Source organism: Eurosta solidaginis, chromosome 2 (genome assembly GCF_040869045.1).
Source record: "Eurosta solidaginis isolate ZX-2024a chromosome 2, ASM4086904v1, whole genome shotgun sequence".
Taxonomy (NCBI): Eukaryota; Metazoa; Arthropoda; class Insecta; order Diptera; family Tephritidae; genus Eurosta; species Eurosta solidaginis.
In genome coordinates, this window is record NC_090320.1 from 132,612,054 (window position 1) to 132,633,590 (window position 21,537).

Below are 21,537 nucleotides of genomic sequence, written 5' to 3' on the forward strand. Positions count from 1 at the left end.
ATTGGTTTATTGACGCGAAATATAACTTTAGAAAAAACTTTGTAAAATGGTTGTGACACCTACCATATTAAGCAGAAGAAAATGAAAAAGTTCTGCAGGGTGAAATAAAAAACCCTTGGAATTTTGGCAGGTATTACATATATAAATAAATTAGCGGTATCCAACAGATGATGTTCTGGGTCACCCTGGTCCACATTTTGGTCGATATCTGGAAAACGCCTTCACATATACAACTACCACCACTCCCTTTTAAAACTCTCATTAATACCTTTAATTTGATACCAATATCGTACAAACACATTCTAGAGTCACCCCTGGTCCACCTTTATGGCGATATCTCGAAAAGGAGTCCACCTATAGAACTAAGCCCTACGCCCTTTTAAAATACTAATTAACACCTTTCATTTGATACCCATATCGTGCAAACATATTCTAGAGACATCCCTTGTCCACCTTTATGGCGATATCTCGAAAAAGCGACCACCTATAGAACGAAGGCCCACTCCCTTTTAAAAATACTCATTAACACCTTTCATTTGATACCCATATCGTACAAACAAAGTCTAGAGTCACCCCTGGTCCACCTTTATGGCGATATTTCGAAAAGGCGTCCACCTATAGAACTAAGCCCTACGCCCTTTTAGAATACTAATTAAAATCTTTCATTTGATACCCGTATCGTACAAACATATTCTAGAGTCATCCCTTGTCCACCCTTATTGCGATATCTCGAAAAGGCGACCACCTATAGAACGAAGGCCCACTCCCTCTTAAAATACTCATTAACACCTTTCGTTTGATACCCATATTGCACAAACGCATTCCAGAGTCACCCCTGGTCCACCTTTATGGCGATATCTCGAAAGGCGACCACCTATACAACTACCACCACTCCCTTTTAAAACCCTCATTAATACCTCTAATTTGATATCCATATCGTACAAACACATTCTACAGTCACCCCTGGTACACCTTTATGGCGATATTTCGAAACGGCTTCCACCTATAGAACTAAGGCCCACTCCCTTTTAAAATACTCATTAAAACCTTTCGTTTGATACCCATATTTTACAAACGCATTCTAGAGTCACCCCTGGTCCACCTTTATGGCGATATCTCGAAAAGGCGACCACATATACAACTACCACTACTCCCTTTTAAAAACCTCATTAATACCTTTCCTTTGATACCCATATTGTACAAACAAATTCTAGGGCCACCCCTGGTCCACCTTTATGGCGATATCTCGAAACGGCGTCCACCTATGGAACTAAGGATTACTCCCTTTTAAAATACTCATTAACACCTTTCATTTGATACCCATATCGTGCAAACAAATTCTAGAGTCAAGCCTGATCCACCTTTATGGCGATATCCCTAAATGGCGTCCACCTATAGAACTATGGCCCAATCCCTCACAAAATACTCTTTAATGCCTTTCATTTGATACACATGTCATACAAACATATTCCAGGGTTCCCCTCGGTTCATTTTCCTACATGGTTATTTTCCCTTATGTTGTCACCATAGCTCTCAACTGAGTATGTAATGTTCGGTTACACCCGAACTTAACCTTCCTTACTTGTTTATACTGAGTTGAGCAGAGCTCACAGAGTATATTAACTTTGATTGGATAACGGTTGGTGTACAGGTATAAAGGAATCGAGATAGATATAGACTTCCATATATCAAAATCATCAGTATCGAAAAAAAATTCGTTTGAGCCATGTCCGTCCGTTCGCCCGTTAACACGATAACTTGAGTAAATTTTGAGGTATCTTGATGAAATTTGGTATGTAGCTTCCTGGGCACTCATCTCAGATCGCTATTTAAAATGAACGATATCGGACTATAACCACGCCCACTTTTTCGATATCGAAAATTTCGAAAAATCGAAAAAGTGCGATAATTCATTATCAAACACAGGTTAAGCTATGACACTTAATAGGTGATTTGAACTTATGACGCAGAATAGAAAACTATTCAAATTTTGGACAGTAGGCGTGGCACCGCCCACTTTTAAAAGAAGGTAATTCAGAAGTTTCTCAAGCTGTAATTTGGCAGTCGTTGAAGATATCATAATGAAATTTGGCAGGAACGTTACTCTTATTACTATATTTATGCTTATTAAAAATTAGCAAAATGGCAGAACGACCACGCCCACTTTAAAATTTTGTTTTAAGTCAAATTTTAAAAGAAAAGTTAATATCTTTACAGTATATAAGTAAATTATGTCAACATTCAACTCCAGTAATGATATGGTGCAACAAAATACAAAAATAAAAGAAAATTTCAAAATGGGCTCGGCCGTTAACACGATAACTTGAGCAAAAATCGATATATCTTTACTAAACTCAGTTCACGTACTTATCTAAACTCACTTTGTATTGGTGTAAAAAATGGCCGAAATCCGACTATGACCACGTCCACTTTTTCGATATCGAAAATTACGAAAAATGAAAAAAATGCCATAATTATATACCAAATACGAAAAAAGGGACACAAACATGGTAATTGTATTGGTCTATTGACGCAAAATATAACTTTAGAAAAAAACTTTGTAAAATGGGTGTGACACCTACCATATTAAGTAGAAGAAAATGAAAGTTTTGCAGAGCGAAATCAAAAGCCCTTGGAATCTTGGAAGGAGTATTCGTGGTATTACATATATAAATAAATTAGCGGTACCCGGCAGATGATGTTATGGATCACCCTGGTCCACATTTTGGTCGATATCTCGAAAACGCCTTCACATATACAACTAAGCGCCACTCCCTTTTAAAACCCTCATTAATACCTTTAATTTGATACCCATATCGTGCAAACACATTCTAGAGTCACCCCTGGTCCACGTTTATGGCGATATCTCGAAAAGGTGTCCACTTATAGAACTAAGGCCCACTCCCTTTTAAAATACTCATTAACACCTTTCATTTGATACCCATATCGTACAAGCAAATTTGTAGAGCCACCCTGGTCCACCTTTATGGCGATATCTCGAAAAGGCGTCCAGCTATAGAACTAAGGCCCACGCCCTTAAAATACTCATTAACACCTTTCATTTGATACCCATATTGTACAAACGCATTCTAGAGTCACCCCTGGTCCACGTTTATGGCGATATCCCTAAATGGCGTCCATCTATAGAACTATGGCCCACTCCCTCTTAAAATACTCTTTAATACCTTCCATTTGATACACATGTCATACAAACACATTCCAGGGTCACCCTTGGTTCTTTTTACTACGTGCTGATTTTCCGTTATTTTGTCTCCACAGCTCTCGACTGAGTATGTAATGTTCGGTTACACCCGAACTTAGCCTTCCTTGCTTGTTTTTAATTGCATTAGACGAAATACTAAGATAATATCTCTAATAATTCCCAATTAAAATAAAACGACTTCTAAAACATAAACTCTAAAAAATGTCCTGAAAAATTTGAACAAAGTTCAGGGAAATTTTTTAAAATTTGCCAAAACGGCTATCAACATTTTAAACTTTTTGGCAGAAATTCTAACATATTTCTGAGTACACAGTTTTGTAGCATTCAGGATTTTTGTAAAATTCAGGGAAAATATTTAACTAGCTCTAACTTTGACATTATCATACTGAAATTGATAGAAATTCTGCCACAAAGTTGAAAACTTTGATGGCCGTTTTGCAAATTTTGGAAAATTCCCCAGAACTTTGTTCAAATTTTTAAAGACATTTTTATATAGTTTCTGTTACGAAATTTGCTACATTTTAATTCGCAATAATTAGAAATACAATCTAGTATTTCGTCTAGCGAAATTAAAAAAAAATAAAATGTTAGTGTAACCTACATATGTATATGTGGTAATTAGGGTCCAAATAATTACACACGAATTTAATTTTAAGTCTTTATTATATCTAAAATATTTACTAAATTTAACAAAATTTATTATTTATTAATTTGCGAAAACAATGTTAAGCGGTCAGCCCGTGTTCGTAGACTAAAATTTTAGAACTTATGACTTGCCAAATTAGGTGAGTGCATGAGAGACTCAACAAGAGAGCCAAACCGGTTATGTGGTTGACACAACATGTCTCCCCTTTTTGGAAAAATTATCTTTTGTTGCGGTGAAACACAGTTTTCTACGAAAGAAGAGAATAAAATATATTACGTAGCAAAACGTAAGCATTTTACGTTTGTAGATGGTTTAGTTTCTGCTGCTTGAGAGGCGCTGATTGATTGTGTTTTTTGGACATTTAGATCGTCGGCGAGGAAGTACACCGGTTTAAGACGATCAACCGAAATGGGTGTATTTTTGCCTCTAACATTTACAATGAAGTATTTTTCTCGCTTTTCAATTACGGGGTACGGTCCATCATAAGGCGTAGCAAATGATTGTCGAATGTGGTCGTGCCTGACAAAAACTTGCGAAGTGCTGGCTAGATTTTTGAAAACGAATATGTTTTTGCGACTGTGTCTGGATGTCTGTGCTGGAGTTAGCGAGTGAAAGTAATGCCTGAGTGATGCTGTTAATTCGTGCTGGTGAATTCGTATTTGATGGATACAAAAATTCACCTGGCAAACGAATGGGCTCACCGAACACTAACTCGGCTGACGTCGCACCGATATCTTCTTTCCAAGCGGCTCTGAGTCCGAGAAGCACCAGTCCGAGAAGCAGAACGCGTGGTATCAGTCTTGTCCATTACATAATAAAGCGGATTTTAACTGCCTGTGCAGACGTTCGATCAAGCCATTTGACTGTGGATGGTAAGGTGTTGTTTTCAAATGCTTACTGCCCAGAATCTTAGTTAGTTGATAAAACAAGTCTTATTCAAATTGTCTGCCAAGATCTGAAGTAATTTTCAGCGGCACACCAAACAACGAAATCCAACTGTTCACTAGACTGCGCGCTACTGTTAGCGCTGTACCGCTTTCGACTGCGATTGCTTGGGGGAAACGTGTAAATCTGTCTACGATTGTTAAGCATTGTGTGAATCCACGCGAAACTGGTAAAGTAACCAAATCTATATGAACATGTTCGAATCTTTGCGTTGGTAATTCAATTTTTGAAATCGGAGACGACGTTTGACGAGTTATTTTATTGGCTTGACATTTTAGACAGCATTTGGTTCAGCGTGCAATATCTGCATCCATCGATGGCCACACGTACCGTGAAGCAACTAATTTTCGGGACGCGCGTTGGCCTGGGTGAGAAAGAGAGTGTAGCGCATTGAAGATTTTGAAGCGCAATACTTCGGGCACATATGGACGCACTGTACCTGACGAAACGTCACAGTAAAGTTTGATTCTGCTGTCGTTAAAATGAAGTTGTCGTAAGTGAAGCGACGATGTTTAGTTGAGCAGAATATTTTGCAGCTCGGTGTCTGCTAGCTGTGCATTTAGTAAATCTGTTGTTGTTACAGCAGTTGAGATTTCATCGACACGCGACAATGTGTCAGCAACAATATTCTCAGTGCCTGCCACATGGCGAAAATCGGTCGTAAACTGGTTTATAAAATCCAATCTCCTAAACTGCCACGGGGATGCGCGGTCGGGTGCTGCTGGAAAGCGTGTATGAGCGGTTTGTGGTCAGTATAGATAACGACGTGTCGTCCTTCGAAAATATATTTGAAATGCTGTATTGCTTCATACACAGCATGCAGTTCACGGTCGTAGGTCGACTTTTTTTGGGCGGAAGAAGAGAGTTTCTTGCTGAAAAATGCTAGAGGTTCCCAATCGTTGCTGCATCGTTGTTGAAGTACTGCACCAATGGCATTTTCGGAGGCATCCGTAAAGATTGCCCATTCAGCGTTAACGTCTGGGAGTGCCAGCAGCGTTGAATTTACGAGAGCTTGTTTGCAGTCATTGAAACTTTTTTCCAGCTCCGGTGTCCATTCAACTGTATGGGAACTTTTTACGTTATGACCTTCGAGTATCTTTTTTAGGGGACCTAACAGTTGAGCTGCGTTTTTAATAAATTTACGGTAGAAATTAATCTTACCTAGAAATCCACGAAGCTTTTTGATTGTTGATGGTTTGGGAAAATTAGTAATCGCAGAAACCCTTTCACTGAGAGGTGAGAATCCACGGGCAGATGCCAAGTGTCCCAAGAATGGGACTTCGTCTTTACCAAAAATCGACTTAGCTAGGTTAATAACAAGTCCTGCATTTTGCAGGCGCTGAAACAATAATTCAAAGTGTGTCATGTGCTGCTTTTGATTGTCTGGTGCCACCAGTATATCGTCAATGTAAACGAAGACAAATTCCAAATCTCTCATTACCCTCTTCCATGAAACGTTTGAACGTTTGCGCAGCATTGCGCCATCCAAACGTCATGAACGGGAACTAGAAGAGGCCGAAGGGTGTGATAATCGCCGTCTTACCAATGTCTTCAGGTGCCACCGGAATCTGGTTAAACGCGCGTACCAAATCGATAGTAGAAAACACTCTCTTACCATGCAGGTTCGCTGCGAAATCCTCGAGGTAGCGAACTGGATATTTATCTGAAATGGTACGGTCATCAATGGTATGGTCATTAATACGCCTATAGTTCCCACAAAGACGCCACTCACCAGAATCTTTGGGCACTAAATGTAATGGTGATGACCATGTGCTGTCACTTCTCCTGACTAAACCTAGTTTAATTAACTTTTCGAACTCTTGCCTGGCGATGTTAAGTTTATCAGGGGCCAAGCGCCTGGCTTTGCTGGAGACTGGTGGTCCATTAACCGTTTTAACGTGGTGTTCAGTGGTAAATTCGCTAGTACGTTGGACACCGCCTGGTTGAACAACAGCTTGAAATTTCTGAAAAAGTATGTTATAGGCTGGATCTACATCGGGGTTGAGGGCTTTAATTGAAACGACGTCATGCTTGAAAAATTTTCCACATGTTGAAATTCCGATGAGACCGTCAGTTAAGCTCTTTCTCTTAAGATCCCCTAACAAGCCGAAATGGCTCAGTAGTTCAACACAGATGATAGGACGGGTGACATCAGCAATGACGAAACGCCATGGGAGATCTCTACGTAGTCCCAGATTTAATATCAACATTTTAGTACCGTAGGTGTTAATTGGAGTGCCATTGGCGGCGAATAAATGGTATGAAATTGGAACAAGTTGTTTGCTTTGAATACGGCATGGATAAACCGAAATGTCGGAGCCAGTATCGATGAGAAATTTATCCCCCGTTGTCTGATCTGTGACAAATAAGCGGCAGGAGTTGGACGAAAGAGAGTCGTTACCCACCTTTAGCGACTCTCCCGAGAGTTTTCCTGAAACTTGCAACCTGGTAGACATTTACGAGCGTTCGATTGAAATTTGGTATGATACCAACAAATGCCTGTTTGGTTGTGCAGCTTTTTCGTCGAAGATTTACTTCTTACACGGTCCGATCGGAGGGAGGGAGTTTGTGATCGAGGTCTGGATTGCCTTGACTGTAAGTTTGAGATAGAGGTTGTAAACGACTCGACTTGTTTAATGAGAGCAGCGATATCTTTGCGCAAATCCGATGGTCGCGATACGGCGGCGCAGTCTTGGGGATGATAAACTTCATGAAGTTTGTCTGCATAATCTGCAAGTTCTGTTATGCCAACATTTTTATGCATTACAAGGCACACACGAGTTTGTTGAGGAAGGTGAGAAAGCCAACGCGTTTTAAGCACCTCCTCATCAATATCGGGTACAAGTGCTTTTAAATGGCGTAAGTGTTGCGATGGCGTTCGATCACCTATACTTTCCTTGTCCCAAAGTTGGAGTAATTTGGCCTCCTTGGACTTGGAGAATCGCGAAATCAGCGTGCTTTTTAGCTGCTGGTACGGATTAGTGCCTGGTGGGTTAATAATCAGGTCCTCTACTTCCGCTGCAGAACGTGTATCGATAAGTGGAATCGTTTGATAAAATTTTACTTTTTCTGTCGCGATACCATGATTATCGAATTGAGCCTCGAGTTGAGCAAACCAAAGAGAGGGTTCTCGCTGCTAAATGGAGGCGCCTTAACGTTACGAGTAGCAGTGCTCATTATCTTCTCGACGTTCGGTTTCTGTGATGGAGTATCAATAGGCATAACAAACGAAAGACTTCAGTCTCAACGACGGAGAACGTCGCAATTATACCAATACAACGTGCTAACCAATAAGGTATTTTTTAGTTCACTTATGACTTGCGATTATTGAGTGTTTTTTACCAGAGAGGCGATTAGTTACGTTAGTAATTTGTCGAGTTACTAAAATGACCGCTCAAAGTTATTTTTATTTTATTTTTTTTGCAGGTAGGTATCAACCGCTATTCTATGACAATGAAACGACCTTAGAAAACCGAAATTGAAAAAAATTATTTTTCAGCATTAGAATTGCATAAAATGTTCAAACCACATGTGGAATTATATAGGCACAAAATTTAGTTTTCTGACTATTTTGTCAAGAAACACGGCACAATTAAATGTTTTATGCACGCGTTGGTTGGTGAAAACTTGATGCGCTGCATGTATGAATTAACACGCCGATATTCTTTCTTTTCAGTTTTTTTATAGACGTATTTAAACGCGATTTGGACTAAAAAAAATCACGTCGGGGTCACCAATGTGGTAACTAGGGTCCAAATAATTACACACGAATTTAATTTTAAGTCATTATTATAACTAAAATTTTTACTAAATTTAACAAAATTTTTCATTTATTAATTTGCGAAAACAATTTTAAGCGGTCAGCTCATGTGCGTAGACTAAAATTTTAGAATTTATGATTTGCCAAATTAGGTGAGTGCATGAGAGATTTAACAAGAGAGCCAAATCGGTTATGTGGTTGACACCACATATACATATATCGTCGGCTTAGGTCGCAAAGGTGCCAAGTCCACTTTTTTAAATTTTACAGTAGAGACAGAAAACAATGGGTCATATTAATAAAAAAAAACATTGCTTTTTTCTCAAATTTTCACAAATATGACATTAATTTGTATGAAAAAACTTTCAAAATTTGAGAAAAGTGTTTAAAAAGCAATAACTTTTTTATTAATATGACTCAATGTAAGAATACAAATTAAAATTAGTAGTTTTGGTTTTTTAAGCAATATTACTCAATTTTGGGTTTCCGTATATGCATTTTTGAGTCTTATATTTCAACTTGAAATTTTTATATTCGCATAAAGTTGCCACTTTTTCGCTTCAAACAAGCAATTGGTGGACCTAGCAAATTTTAAAAGATAGACTAAAGTACATTAGCGTTGATTGGCCGTTATTGTTTTCGTTAAGCTCATTTAGCTGGCAATCGTCCTTTATGGGAAATACTTCACCCAGTGCCGAAATTTTACGCTCTTGGAACAAAGGTTTTTCCATTAACAGAGTGTGTTCGGCTAATGTCCCCATTACCATGCTGCTTTGATGATCTATTGAATCTGAAAAAATCAGTGTAGGAGTTAAGTGGGATTAACGTACGTAATGATTCTGTGTTCTTTAAAAATTATCAATCTTGATAAATAATAAAGCAAAAAATATTTGTATCAAGTGTTTCGGTTTCTGAGTCAAAAAGAAAATTATTCAAAATTTATTTTCATAAAATAAAATATTTTTTTACGCAAAATTCAAAAACACTCGACACAAATATTTTTTTCTTCATTATTTATCGCTCTTGGAACAAATTTTTTCCATTAACACAGTGTGTTCGGCTAATGTCGCCATTACCACGCTGCTTTGATGATCCATTGAATCTGAAAGAATGAGTGTAGGGGTTAAGTGGGATTAACGTACGTAATGATTATGTGTTCTTGATAAATTATCAATCTTGATAAATAATAAAGCAAAAAATATTTGTATCAAGTGTTTCGATTTCTGAGTCAAAAAGAAAATTATTCAAAATTTACTTTCATAAAACAAAACATTTTTTAACGCAAAATTCAAAAATACTCGACACAGATATTTTTTTCTTTATTATTTATCAAGAACACAGAATCGGGGTGTTAGTGTGTGTAAGTAATGTATGTAGGCCGTTAGATTGGAGACTGAATCTTTCAACTCCTGAATTTCTTTTCTTAAACTTTTTTCAATCTCCTTACAATATGTGCTATTCGTTTCACCTACATATGTAAATATTTAATAAAATTATAAGTATGTTTATGAAAGTATGTATCTATGTTTTATAAGGGTGTTCGAGTTATTCATATATACATACCTTGTTGAGAAAGGGAATCTTCCACACAGTTCACGTCCCTTGCATTTTCTTCGAGATAGTGCTCCTCCTGACGGTTGACTTGCACTATATTCTCCTTCATTGGGAACTTCCTATTAAAATAATAAAATTTGTATGTATGTACATATATATTAGACTGATGTGTAATTTCGAACACATGTATTTATGGTGGATAACAAAAACCACATGATATCGAGGAATATTTTAGTGACTTTATTGAGGATTTTAATCGCATTTCGCAAACGGGTGTTAATGTAACTGATAGAAAATAGATATGGGTGTTGGGTATTTTTTTTAAAGCAGCCATGTAAAATTGATACAAAAAGATTTTTATTTTGACTTGGAAAAGCGATACACTTACATTTTATTTCCGATGTGGGGAAACTTTCTTCAAGTTCACAGGGGTTTAAGTCGACCTGGGATCGACGAATGGGATCTTTTTTAAAAATCTATTTCCTGTCACTGTATTTGTCACTTTGCAAAAACTTGTGATTTTTAGTGGTACATCAGGTTTAATGAAGCAGTAGTTGTCAGGAAAATCGACACTAAAAGTCTAATCTGAAGTGACAAAACTTTATACTTGTTTTTTGTCTTGTAAAAATTCTTCTTTTTTGTAGTTATAATGTGCTTTTCATGCTGAACTCTGTTGAAAATTTGCTGTAGAATGTGAGTCGGCTTTTTAACGTAGCTTTTTAGTCGCTGCAAATAGTTTTCAAACTGGTAAGCCGAAAAATTTTGCAGAACCCCGAACTGTTTTACGCATTCGATAAGATGCAAGAGGCTATGCACATTGTAGCTCACGCTATTTTCCAAAAATACAACAGGAAAATTTTCAACAAAAGCCTGCAACATGACTTAACAAAGGCTTATATTTTGCTCATAATTCGTTGGACCTGATAAAAGCCGCCATGCACTGTGTAGTAAAAGGAACTCATAGTATAATTGATCATGCACAGAATCCTTAAGTACCACAATCCCGGTGTATAGTAAAAATTGCCGGTATTCCGTGGCCTTCCAATGAGCAATGTCTTCGAAACCTCGTGGACGGCGAGAAAACTCAATCGGAATATATTTACGACGGGAAACCAAATGCTGAGAAATTTTAGAAATATCGTCCTTTTCGACTTTTTACATTAAGTCAACTTTGTTATTTAACAAGCGCAGTAAAATCTTTCTCATCACCCCTAAGTCCACCAGATGCATAGGGTCAATGGCAACTTGGGTAACCATTTTTGTGTTTATTTTCTCTAAAGGGGAAGGCTTTGACAAAAAAAACTTCTTTGTGATGAGACTCTAACCGCCTTTCAGTAAAATCTTCATCTGAAACTAATTGACCAGCGCATGTGTTATACGTCAAAATGCCATTAATTTTTTTCGCTAACTGGGAGCATTTCGAATAACGCTGAGAGGACGTATGACCAGGTGTACCACATATGAAGGAAGTAGCTGGGGCATCACAAACTTTGGCTCGTAACGTATTACGTACATTTCTATCATTTACAGTAATACCCGTTTGTGAAATACGATTAAATTCCTCAATAAAGTCACTTAAATATTCCCCTACATCGTTTGGTTTTTGTTTTCCAACATACATACCTACAGGTAGTACTAAAATACTTTCAAAATTAACTATTCTTATTAGGACTGGCCATTGTTCGATCCTTGAACTATTAAAAAAAAGTAGCGCCATCGACATTTATATTGAAAACCACTTCGTTATATTCAGTGGCGCATTTTAAACTCAATATTTGGTTTTCTATGCCGAAATGGGAATAGAATCCAGGAGAAACACTTTAAATAATGCAGTTTCCAATATTTGGCACTAAAGTCCTAATGTCCCTTGGCACTGCAAGATTTTCATCTGCAAGAATGCCCAGCAAATCATTGCAACACTCCCTAGTTGGCCGGTGCTTTAGAGTCCAATCTTTTATACACTGTATAAATAGAGTTTTTGCGTTCAAGCCCAAGCTTATATCACTTGGATTTTCCGCAGAAATTCCACTTACACACCATCCGTGACTGTGTAATTCAGCTACCGGCTCAAAACTCGGTGCTTCAAGTGGAAGGTCCAAACTAGCAGTTTCTACCGGTAGTTGCGGCATGTTGAGTTTGGCTAAAACTCTTGTTTTTTTTTTTTTTTGTTACCAACCTTTTAATGTTGCGACGGCTTTGCACCATTTTTTTAATCTCACTGCACTTTTACAAAACACGACAACAATTCTAAACGGAACAATCCAAACGCACTTTTTACTTTTTTATTATGAAAACGCGACAACAGTTCCTAATTCACTTGTAAGCGCATCAATAACAATTCATAACATCAATGGCGTCAGCATAAACAAAGCGTCATCCTGTGTAACTCTGCATGGCGAGATGTTATTGCGCCGTAGATTGCTGGTAGCGAAAGCTGGGTAGTTCTGTGCAGCGCTAGCGTTGATGCGCTGATAATTACAGATGGCGGTGTCGTTGATCGAACTAAACTGATGAATATGAACCTACTACCAGAATGACTCTTAGTGATGCAGGAGGTGGCAACTCAAACCTTGTGAATCACAAAGGGTCGTTCTAGTAGTAGGTCCGTTTTCAACGGTTGAACTCTTTTCTTGTGGGCAATTGTCACCGTTTGCTGTTTGCATTATAATTATTGATTCGTTAATGTAGATACAAGTCTGTCTGCTTTATTTGTTGTTGTGGCTTCATTTACTTAGCATCAGACTAGTGATGTGAGTATCACTTAGTGTCACTAATATTCGTCACACTGCCATCCACCTAAGTTTGATCGTCCCGATCAGACAAATCTCTCGATCTAACCACTGCTACCATCTCCAAATGAACCACCCTCCTATTTCGTGGTTTCCCAATGGTTTGTATGCGGTGGATGGTATCACTGATCTTCTTCATAACTTTGTACGGGCCTTCTCAACTACACCGAATTTTGGATGGAACACCTTTTCACCGGTAGGGTTGTATAGCAGTACCAAATCTTCCTCCCGGGAAACTTCCGAATTATTTTTCTTGTCGTACCTGTGCTTCAACTTACTACTCATTACCCTGGGCCGTTCCCTCACAATCTGTTGTTTGGCCCATGAACTACTTCGTAGAGCTTGTGCTTGACGAATTGGCTTTGCATCATCAGTATCGTCTTGACGATCTGACTGGCTTGAAACCACCCTTGCATTCTTTCTGGAAAATTTTTTTAGTCGTTTTAGTGCGTCCATTAGGGTTTGTCAATGCCAGTGTTTTTCTCACAGGTACTTTCGGTTTTGATTTGTTTGGCCCATTCGTTCAATCAACTTTTACCCGATCTGCTACCTTTGACTTTTGTGGTTTTTGTCGAATCTCTTTCACCAGCACTCGGTTACTGCTGAACCCTTTTTCCAAACTGAAGTTAAGTGGCACATCCTGGTTCTCATACCGCACAATCCTTCTCCGCATATCGATCCTGATGGCGTGGTCAACTAAGAGGTCCACTCCCAATATGACTTCATCAACAATCTTCGCCACAATGAATTTGTGTAGAACCATAACCTTCCCAATTAAGTATTCACATATCACATTTCCCTGGATTTGGTTATACTCGCCTGTGACCGTTCGCAACCTTGTTCCAGGTAACGGTTTTACTCTCCTGTTGGCCAAATCAGATCGAATCAAGGAATGAGATGCGCCCGTATCTACAGTCAGTACACGTTCTTTGCCATCGATATTTCCTTTGACGGTAAGGCTGCTCGATTTTTTTCCAATTTGCGATATAGGTATCATAGGACATTCAATAGCTGTGGTAAGTTTTCTTTCTTTACATCTGACTCGCTCTTGCTTATCTCCTCCAGCTTTACGTTTACGACCAGCCAAGTTGGAACTACCAGGACCAAGATCGCAATGACGTGCAATGTAACCGGGCTTCCCGCATTTGAAGCATTTGATAATTCTTTCACTCCACTTTTGCGATCGTTTCAGCGCCTCCAATATTGCGTCTACCCACTCTGGCCTTTCTACTTCCACACGGCGTGCTTTGAAAACTGGCTTATACAAAAGCGAAGCTGCTTCCTGAATCAGAGCATGTGATACCGTTTCTGTGAATGTAGGTTTTGGGTTTGCGTATGTCGCTCGCATCGTTTCCACGTCCCGTATGCCATTTATAAAGCTCTGGATTTCTACCCTTTCGTTGTATTCCACGGGCGCGTCCGAATTCGTTAAATGTGCCAGCCTTTCAACATCCGACGCAAATTCTTGCAATGTTTCACCAGGCCTCTGGAAGCGTTTCAGTAACTCCATTTGGTATATCTGTCCCCTATGCTCAGTTCCGCATCGTTTCTCTAGAGCGCCGATCAATGCTTCACAGTTCTGTTCGCCCTCTGGAATGGTTTGTAAAATCTGAGCTGCAGGCCCTTCCAATGCCATGAACAGTGCAGCAACTTAATCTTCCGCATTCCAGTTGTTCACTGCCGACGTCTTCTCAAACTGAAGCTTGAATACCTGGAAAGGAACAGAGCCGTCAAAAGATGAAGTTTTTAACTTCGGATTGCTCGCTGGCACATCTGGGCGATTTAGTTGTAACTGCTCGATACGTCCCCTCAAAGCGTCTACCTCGGCCTCGATTTTTTCCTCAAACTTTTCCTCAAATTTTTTTATCTTGTGCCTCCAACTTCGAGGAAATACATCCTTCTTGCTATTCCAGTTGAACAGAGATCTGCGATGATATCTGTGCTGAAATTTGCGCCGACATTTCGTGCCTCTAGTGCTTCAATCTTCGCTGTTATACGGTTCTCCTGCGATTCCAGCTGAAAGGACATTTGCGACGACATTTCGGATACGTGTCTTCTGTGATTCAATCTTGGATGCCATATATGTCTTCTGTTCTACCAGTCGAGATGACACTTGTCTTTCCTGGGCTTCAATCTTGGACGTTATGCGTGTGTCCTGCAATTCCATATATGTCTTCTGTTCTGCCAGTTGAGATGACACTGTCGATGTTTGAGCAGATATTGCAGCTAAAATCATGTTCAAGTCTGTGCTCGTAACTGTCTGCGATGTTTCATTTTTCACTTCAATTTTTGTTGTCTCCCCGTCATCAAGTTGAAAGACATACTATTCCACGTTAATTCCCTCTAATTCCATTGCCTTTCGTAGTCGTGCCTGAAGTTCGAGTTTATTTGTATTCAATCCACGACTCTCCATCTCCTTCCTCAGTTGCTGGATCTTCAATTCACTCCACTTTTCCATGCCCAAGTTGTATTTGAAGTCTTCGGAATTTATTCAACAATTCCTCTTACGACACCAATTGTAACGAATTTAGTGCAATTTGGCTTATTTGCAACCTACTGCTAACGTTGGAATCACTAAACTGTTGAATAAATAACTCTAATATTCGATAATGCAAAATGGTCTTTATTAGACTACTTTCAAAATAACACTTCTATTGCTCGGCAGATAGCGTGCTAAATCAAAGTAACTTTCGTCCCTCAACTGTTGTTGCTTTTATACTCTGTGCTGTGTCGCTCGCATACTTCTAGGCGTTTCTATATCTAGAATCTACTACTTATTTATCAGCTATAAACTTATCAGCTATAACTACAGATGCACGAATTTATAGCTCCTCTCATAGCCCATGCGCATGTATATGTGAGTGATACTTGCACAATTATTGCATACTTTCGGGAGTATCTCAGATATATGCATGTGGTTGTGCGTTGCTTCTCCGCTGCGTGTACGTACATAATAATCGAGTGTAGACATAATAATTGATTCGTTTATGTAGATACAAGTGACTGTCTGCTTTATTGTGGTTGTGACTTCATTTACTTAGCATCAGACTAGTGATGTGGGTATCACTTAGTGTCACTAATATTCGTCACAATAATATAAAAATAACTTGTAAAATCTTAATTAAAAAAAAAATAAGTATTATAATTTATAATTTATTATAAATTATTAAATCCTATGTTATTAGAAATTATTAAATTATATTTTCGAACGAAGTTTTTTATATTGTTACATGTAGTATCTAAACACAAATACGCATATACATATTTTCTTACGACGGTTTTGAAGTGTACATTCCCATTTTATTTTCAAGTACCTGGGCAAACGAGCTTAGCTCGGCAATCTTCGGGTATGCCGCATAACTTTCTTTGTTCTACATGTCATCATTAATCAAACTCTACTGTTTTCATATGCACATATCTATATATATAACAAGTAAGGAAGGCTAAGTTCGGGTGTAACCGAACATTACATACTCAGTTGAGAGCTATGGAGACAAAATAAGGAAAATCACCATGTAGGAAAATGAACCTAGGGTAACCTTGGAATGTGGTTGTATGACATGTGTATCAAATGGAAGGTATTAAAGAGTATTTTAAGAGAGAGTAGGCCATAGTTCTATGGATGGACGCCATTTAGGAATATCGCCATAAAGGTGGACCAGGGCTGACTCTAGAATTTGTTTGTACGATATGGGTATCAAATGAAAGGTGTTACTGAGCATTTTAAGAGGGAGTGGGCCTTAGGTCTATCGGTGGACGCCCTTTCGAGATATCGCCATTAAGGTGGACCAGGGGTGACTCTAGAATGTGTTTGTAGGATATGGGTATCAAATGAAAGGTGGTAATGAGTATTTTAAAAGGGAATGGGCTTTAGTTCTATAGGTGAACGCCTTTTCGAGAAATCGCCATAAAGGTGGACCAGGGGTGACTCTAGAATATGTTTGTACGATATGGGTATCAAAGGAAAGCTGTTAATGAGTATTTTGAAAAGGAGTGATCCTTAGTCCATAGGTGGCCGCCGTTTCGAGATATCGCCATAAAGGTGGACCAGGGGTGTCTCTAGAATGTGTTTGTACGATATGGGAATCAAATGAAAGGTGTTACTGAGCATTTTAAGAGGGAGTGGGCATTAGGTCTATAGGTGGACGCCTTTTCGAGATATTGCCATTAGGGTGGGCCAGGGGTGACTCTAGAATGTTTGTACGATATGGGTATAAAACGAAAAGTGTTACTGAGCATTTTAAGAGGGAGTGGGCAATAGGTCTATAGGTGGACGCCTTTTCGAAATGTCGCCATTAGGGTGGGCCAGGGGTGACTCTAGAATGTGTTTGTATGATATGGGTATCAAATGAAAGATGGTAATGAGTATCTTAAAAGGGAGTAATCCTTAGTTCTATAGGTGGACGCCTTTTCGATATATCGCCATAAAGGTGGACCAAGGGTGACTCTAGAATGTTTGTACGATATGGGTATCAAACGAAAGGTGTTACTGAGCATTTTAAAAGGGAGTGGGCATTAGGTCTATAAGTGGACGCCTTTTCGAGATATCGTCATTAGGGTGGGCCAGGGGTGACTCTAGAATGTGTTTGTACGATATGGGTATCAAACGAAAGGTGTTACTGAGCATTTTAAGAGGGAGTGGGCATTATGTCTATAGGTGGACGTCTTTTCGAGATATCGCCATTAGTGTGGGCCAGGGGTGACTCTATAATGTTTGTGCGATATGGGTATCAAACGAAAGGTGTTACTGAGCATTTTAAGAGGGAGTGGGCATTAGGTCTATAGGTGGACGCCTTTTCGAGATATCGCCATTAGGGTGGGCCAGGGGTGACTCTAGAATGTGTTTGTACGATATGGGTATCAAATGAAAGGTGGTAATGAGTATTTTAAAAGGGAGTAATCCTTAGTTCTATATGTGGATGCCTTTTCGAGATATCGCCATAAAGGTGGACCAAGGGTGACTCTAGAATGTTTGTACGATATGGGTATCAAACGAAAGGTGTTACTGAGCATTTTAAGAGGGAGTGGGCATTAGGTCTATAGGTGGCCTTTTCGAGACATCGCCAATAGGGTGGGCCAGGGGTGACTCTAGAATGTTTGTACGATATGGGTATCAAACGAAAGGTGTTACTGAGCATTTTAAGAGGGAGTGGACATTCGGTCTATAGGTGGACGCCTTTTCGAGATATCGCCATTAGGGTGGGCCAGAGGTGACTCTAGAATGTTTGTACGATATGGGTATCAAACGAAAGGTGTTACTGAGCATTTTAAGAGGGAGTGGGCATTAGGTCTATAGGTGGACGCCTTTTCGAGATATCGCCATTAGGGTGAGCCAGGGGTGACTCTAGAATGTGTTTGTACGATATGGATATCAAATTAAAGGTATTAATGAGGGTTTTAAAAGCGAGTGGCCCTTAGATGTATATGTGAAGGTGTTCTCGCGATATCGACCAAAATGTGGACCAGGTGATCCAGAAAATCATCTGTCGGGTACTGCTAATTTATTTATATATGCAATACCACTAACAGTATTCCTGCCAAGATTCCAAGGGCTGTTGATTTTGCCTTGTAGAACTTTTTCATTTTCTTCTACTTAATATGGTAGGTGTCACACCCATTTTACAACATTTTTTCCAAAGTTATATTTTGCGTCAATAAACCAATCCAGTTACCATGTTTCATCCCTTTTTTCGTATTTGGTATAGAATTATGGCATTTTTTTAATTTTTCGTAATTTTCGATATCGATAAAGTGGGCGTGGTTATGGTCGGATTTCGGCTATTTTTTATACCGAGATAAAGTGAGTTCAGATAAGTAGGTGGGCTAAGTTTAGTAAATATATATCGGTTTTTGCTCAAGTTATTGTGTTAACAGCCGAGCGGAAGGACAGACGGTGGACTGTGTATAAAAACTGGGCGTGGCTTCCACCGATTTCGGCCATTTTCACAGAGAACAGTTACCGTCATAGAATCTATGTACCTACCAAATTTGAGAAGGATTGGTAAATTTTTGTTCGACTTATGGCATTAAAAGTATTCTAGACAAACTAAATGAAAATGGGCGGAGCCACGCCCATTTTGAAATTTTCTTTTATTTTTGTATTTTGTTGCATCATATCATTACAGGAGTTGAATTTTGACTTAATTTACTTATATACAGTAAAGATATTAAATTTTTTGTTAAAATTTGAATTAAAAAAATTTTTTTTTTAAAAAGTGGGCGTGTTCTTCATCCAATTTTGCTAATTTTTATTTAGCACATATATAGAAATAGTAGCAGCGTTCCTGCCAAATTTCATCATGATATCTTCAACGACTGCCAAATTACAGCTTGCAAAACTTTTAAATTACCTTCTTGTAAAAGTGGGCGGTGCCACGCCCATTGTCCAAAATCTTACTAATTTTCTATTCTGCGTCATAACGTCAACCCACCTGCCAAGTTTCATCGCTTTAATTGCCTTTGGCAATGAATTATCGCATTTTTTCGGTTTTTCGAAATTTTCGATATCGAAAAAGTGGGCGTGGTTATAGTCCGATATCGTTCATTTTAAATAGCGATCTGAGATGAGTGCCCAGGAATCTACATACCAAATTTCATCAAGATAGCTCAAAATTTACTCAAGTTATCGTGTTAACGGACGGACGGACGGACGGACGGACATGGCTCAATCAAATTTTTTTTCGATCCTGATTATTTTGATATATGGAAGTCTATATCTATCTCGATTCCTTTATATATGTACAACCAACCGTTATCCAATCAAACTTAATATACTCTGTGAGCTCTGCTCAACTGAGTATAAAAAGAAGTGTACATTTTGATTGTCACTCCATAACTCGAGAATGGATAGAAAGATTGCCATGAAATTTTTAGGAAAGATACAGGAAGGAGAGATGATGGTTAGTTGATTTTGAAATCCCAAATCGGTTTAGCCATTCTTGAGTTATGATTTTTTTTAGAAAAAATTCAAAATTTGAAAAAAAAATTACATTTCGGTCCGACCTAACGAAAAAAATCGATCCAACCTATTACAAGTTAATTTCATTGACAGCATACAAATGTTAAACAGATGAACCTGTCCAAATGCAAATGTTTATCAATCACTTTCTTCTGATGGTAACTATTGTTCACGCTTGCCTTTCCAACATATCGTCGTTAAGTTAATAATTTGCATACATACAAACACACACTCCCACTCATCGCACGCATTCATGCTTTTGTTGTAAAACAGAAACACTGATTTGCTGATTTCATTGGAAATGTATAATGAGGCATTGATAGCGATTGAAGATATGTGCCTTACGATTGAAAATAAAGGATTAGGGCAATTGGGTTTGTCACCACCCAATCGTCCAATGCATAATTTATTTGATCGAGAATTGCAACATGAACCACAGTATAATCCCAATGAATTGCAAACATTTGTGAATTTAAATGATCTTAATTAAATGACCATAAAAAACATGTCTATGATACCATCATCCAAGCGGTACAAAATGAAGTCGGTGGATTATATTTCTTGGATGCGCCTGGTGGTACGGGAAAAACATTTGTGATATCATTCATTTTGGCAGCCATTCGATCGCAACGAAAAATTGCATTGGCACTTGCTTCGTCGGGAATCGCTGCTACTCTATTGGATGGTGGACAACAGTGCACTCTGCATTAAAATTGCCGTTGAATGTCCAGGTATGCTTATATTTATTGATTGATCACTTTAAAATTTAATCGATATTAATTAAAATGTAATTATTTTCAAATTAACAGGTGATTGAAATTCCCACGTGCAATATTTCAAGAAATTCTGCGATGGCAAAAGTTTTGTAACAAGCAGCATTTATTCTATTGGATGAATGTACGATGATGCATAAAAATTCGCTGGAAGCATTACACCGTACAATGCAAGATCTACGTCAGAATCAAGAAATTTTTGGTGGTGCATTAATATTATTGTCAGGGGATTTTCGACAAATATTGCCTGTGGTTCCACGATCAACACCGGCGGATGAGATCAACGCATGTTTAAAGTCTTCTCTTCTGTGGCGACATGTGCAAAAATTGACATTGAACAGAAATATGCGCGTTCAATTCCACAACGACCAATCTGCAGATCGGTTCTCGAAGCAATTGTTAGATATTGGCAATGGAAAAGTTCGAGTCGATAATACAAATGGATTGATTACATTGCCGAACAATTTCTGTACCATTCTCCTATCAACAGAAGAGTTTATTGAAAGTATGTTTCCAAATATTGTTCAAAATTACAGGATTCACAATTGGTTGAGAGAAAGCGCAATACTGGCACCAAAAAATTTACACGTCAATGCAATCAATTATCAGATTCAAGAAAAATTGCCAGGTGCAGTGACATCGTATAAGTCTGTTGATAGCGCAATGAATGCAGATGATGCATTATGAATTATCCAATTGAATTCATTGGAACCACCTGGTATGCCACCGCATTATTTGAATTTAAAGGTTGGCTCATCAATTATTTTACTGCGGAATTTAAATGCACGAAAACTGTGCAATGGCACAAGATTAGTAGTAAAAAATTGATGCCGAATATAATTGAAGCGACAATATTTACCGGAACAGCGAAAAATGAAATTGTACTCAT

General features: G+C 38.5%; 1 protein-coding gene across 1 annotated transcript; it reads right to left on the reverse strand.

Annotated features, from left to right (window-relative positions):
• Positions 1–7,796: 7,796 nt before the first annotated feature.
• LOC137242365 (uncharacterized) lies at positions 7,797–12,478 on the reverse strand. Its single transcript, XM_067769678.1, has 3 exons — positions 12,305–12,478; positions 10,138–10,247; positions 7,797–9,364 (listed from the first exon to the last, which is right to left on the reverse strand). Exons 1-3 carry the CDS (start codon positions 12,331–12,333, stop codon positions 9,156–9,158), a joined length of 348 nt encoding a protein of 115 aa, XP_067625779.1. The 5' UTR covers positions 12,334–12,478; the 3' UTR covers positions 7,797–9,155.
• Between the last annotated feature and the right edge of the window lie 9,059 nt (positions 12,479–21,537).

Coding starts and splice junctions, on each gene's coding strand:
- LOC137242365 (XM_067769678.1), bottom strand. CDS start 12,333: ATGGTGCAAAGCCGTCGCAACATTAAAAG. Junction 10,248..12,304: donor AGCCGTCGCAACATTAAAAG/GTTGGTAACAAA, acceptor TTATTTTAATAG/GAAGTTCCCAATGAAGGAGA. Junction 9,365..10,137: donor AGATTCCCTTTCTCAACAAG/GTATGTATATAT, acceptor TGATTTTTTCAG/ATTCAATAGATCATCAAAGC.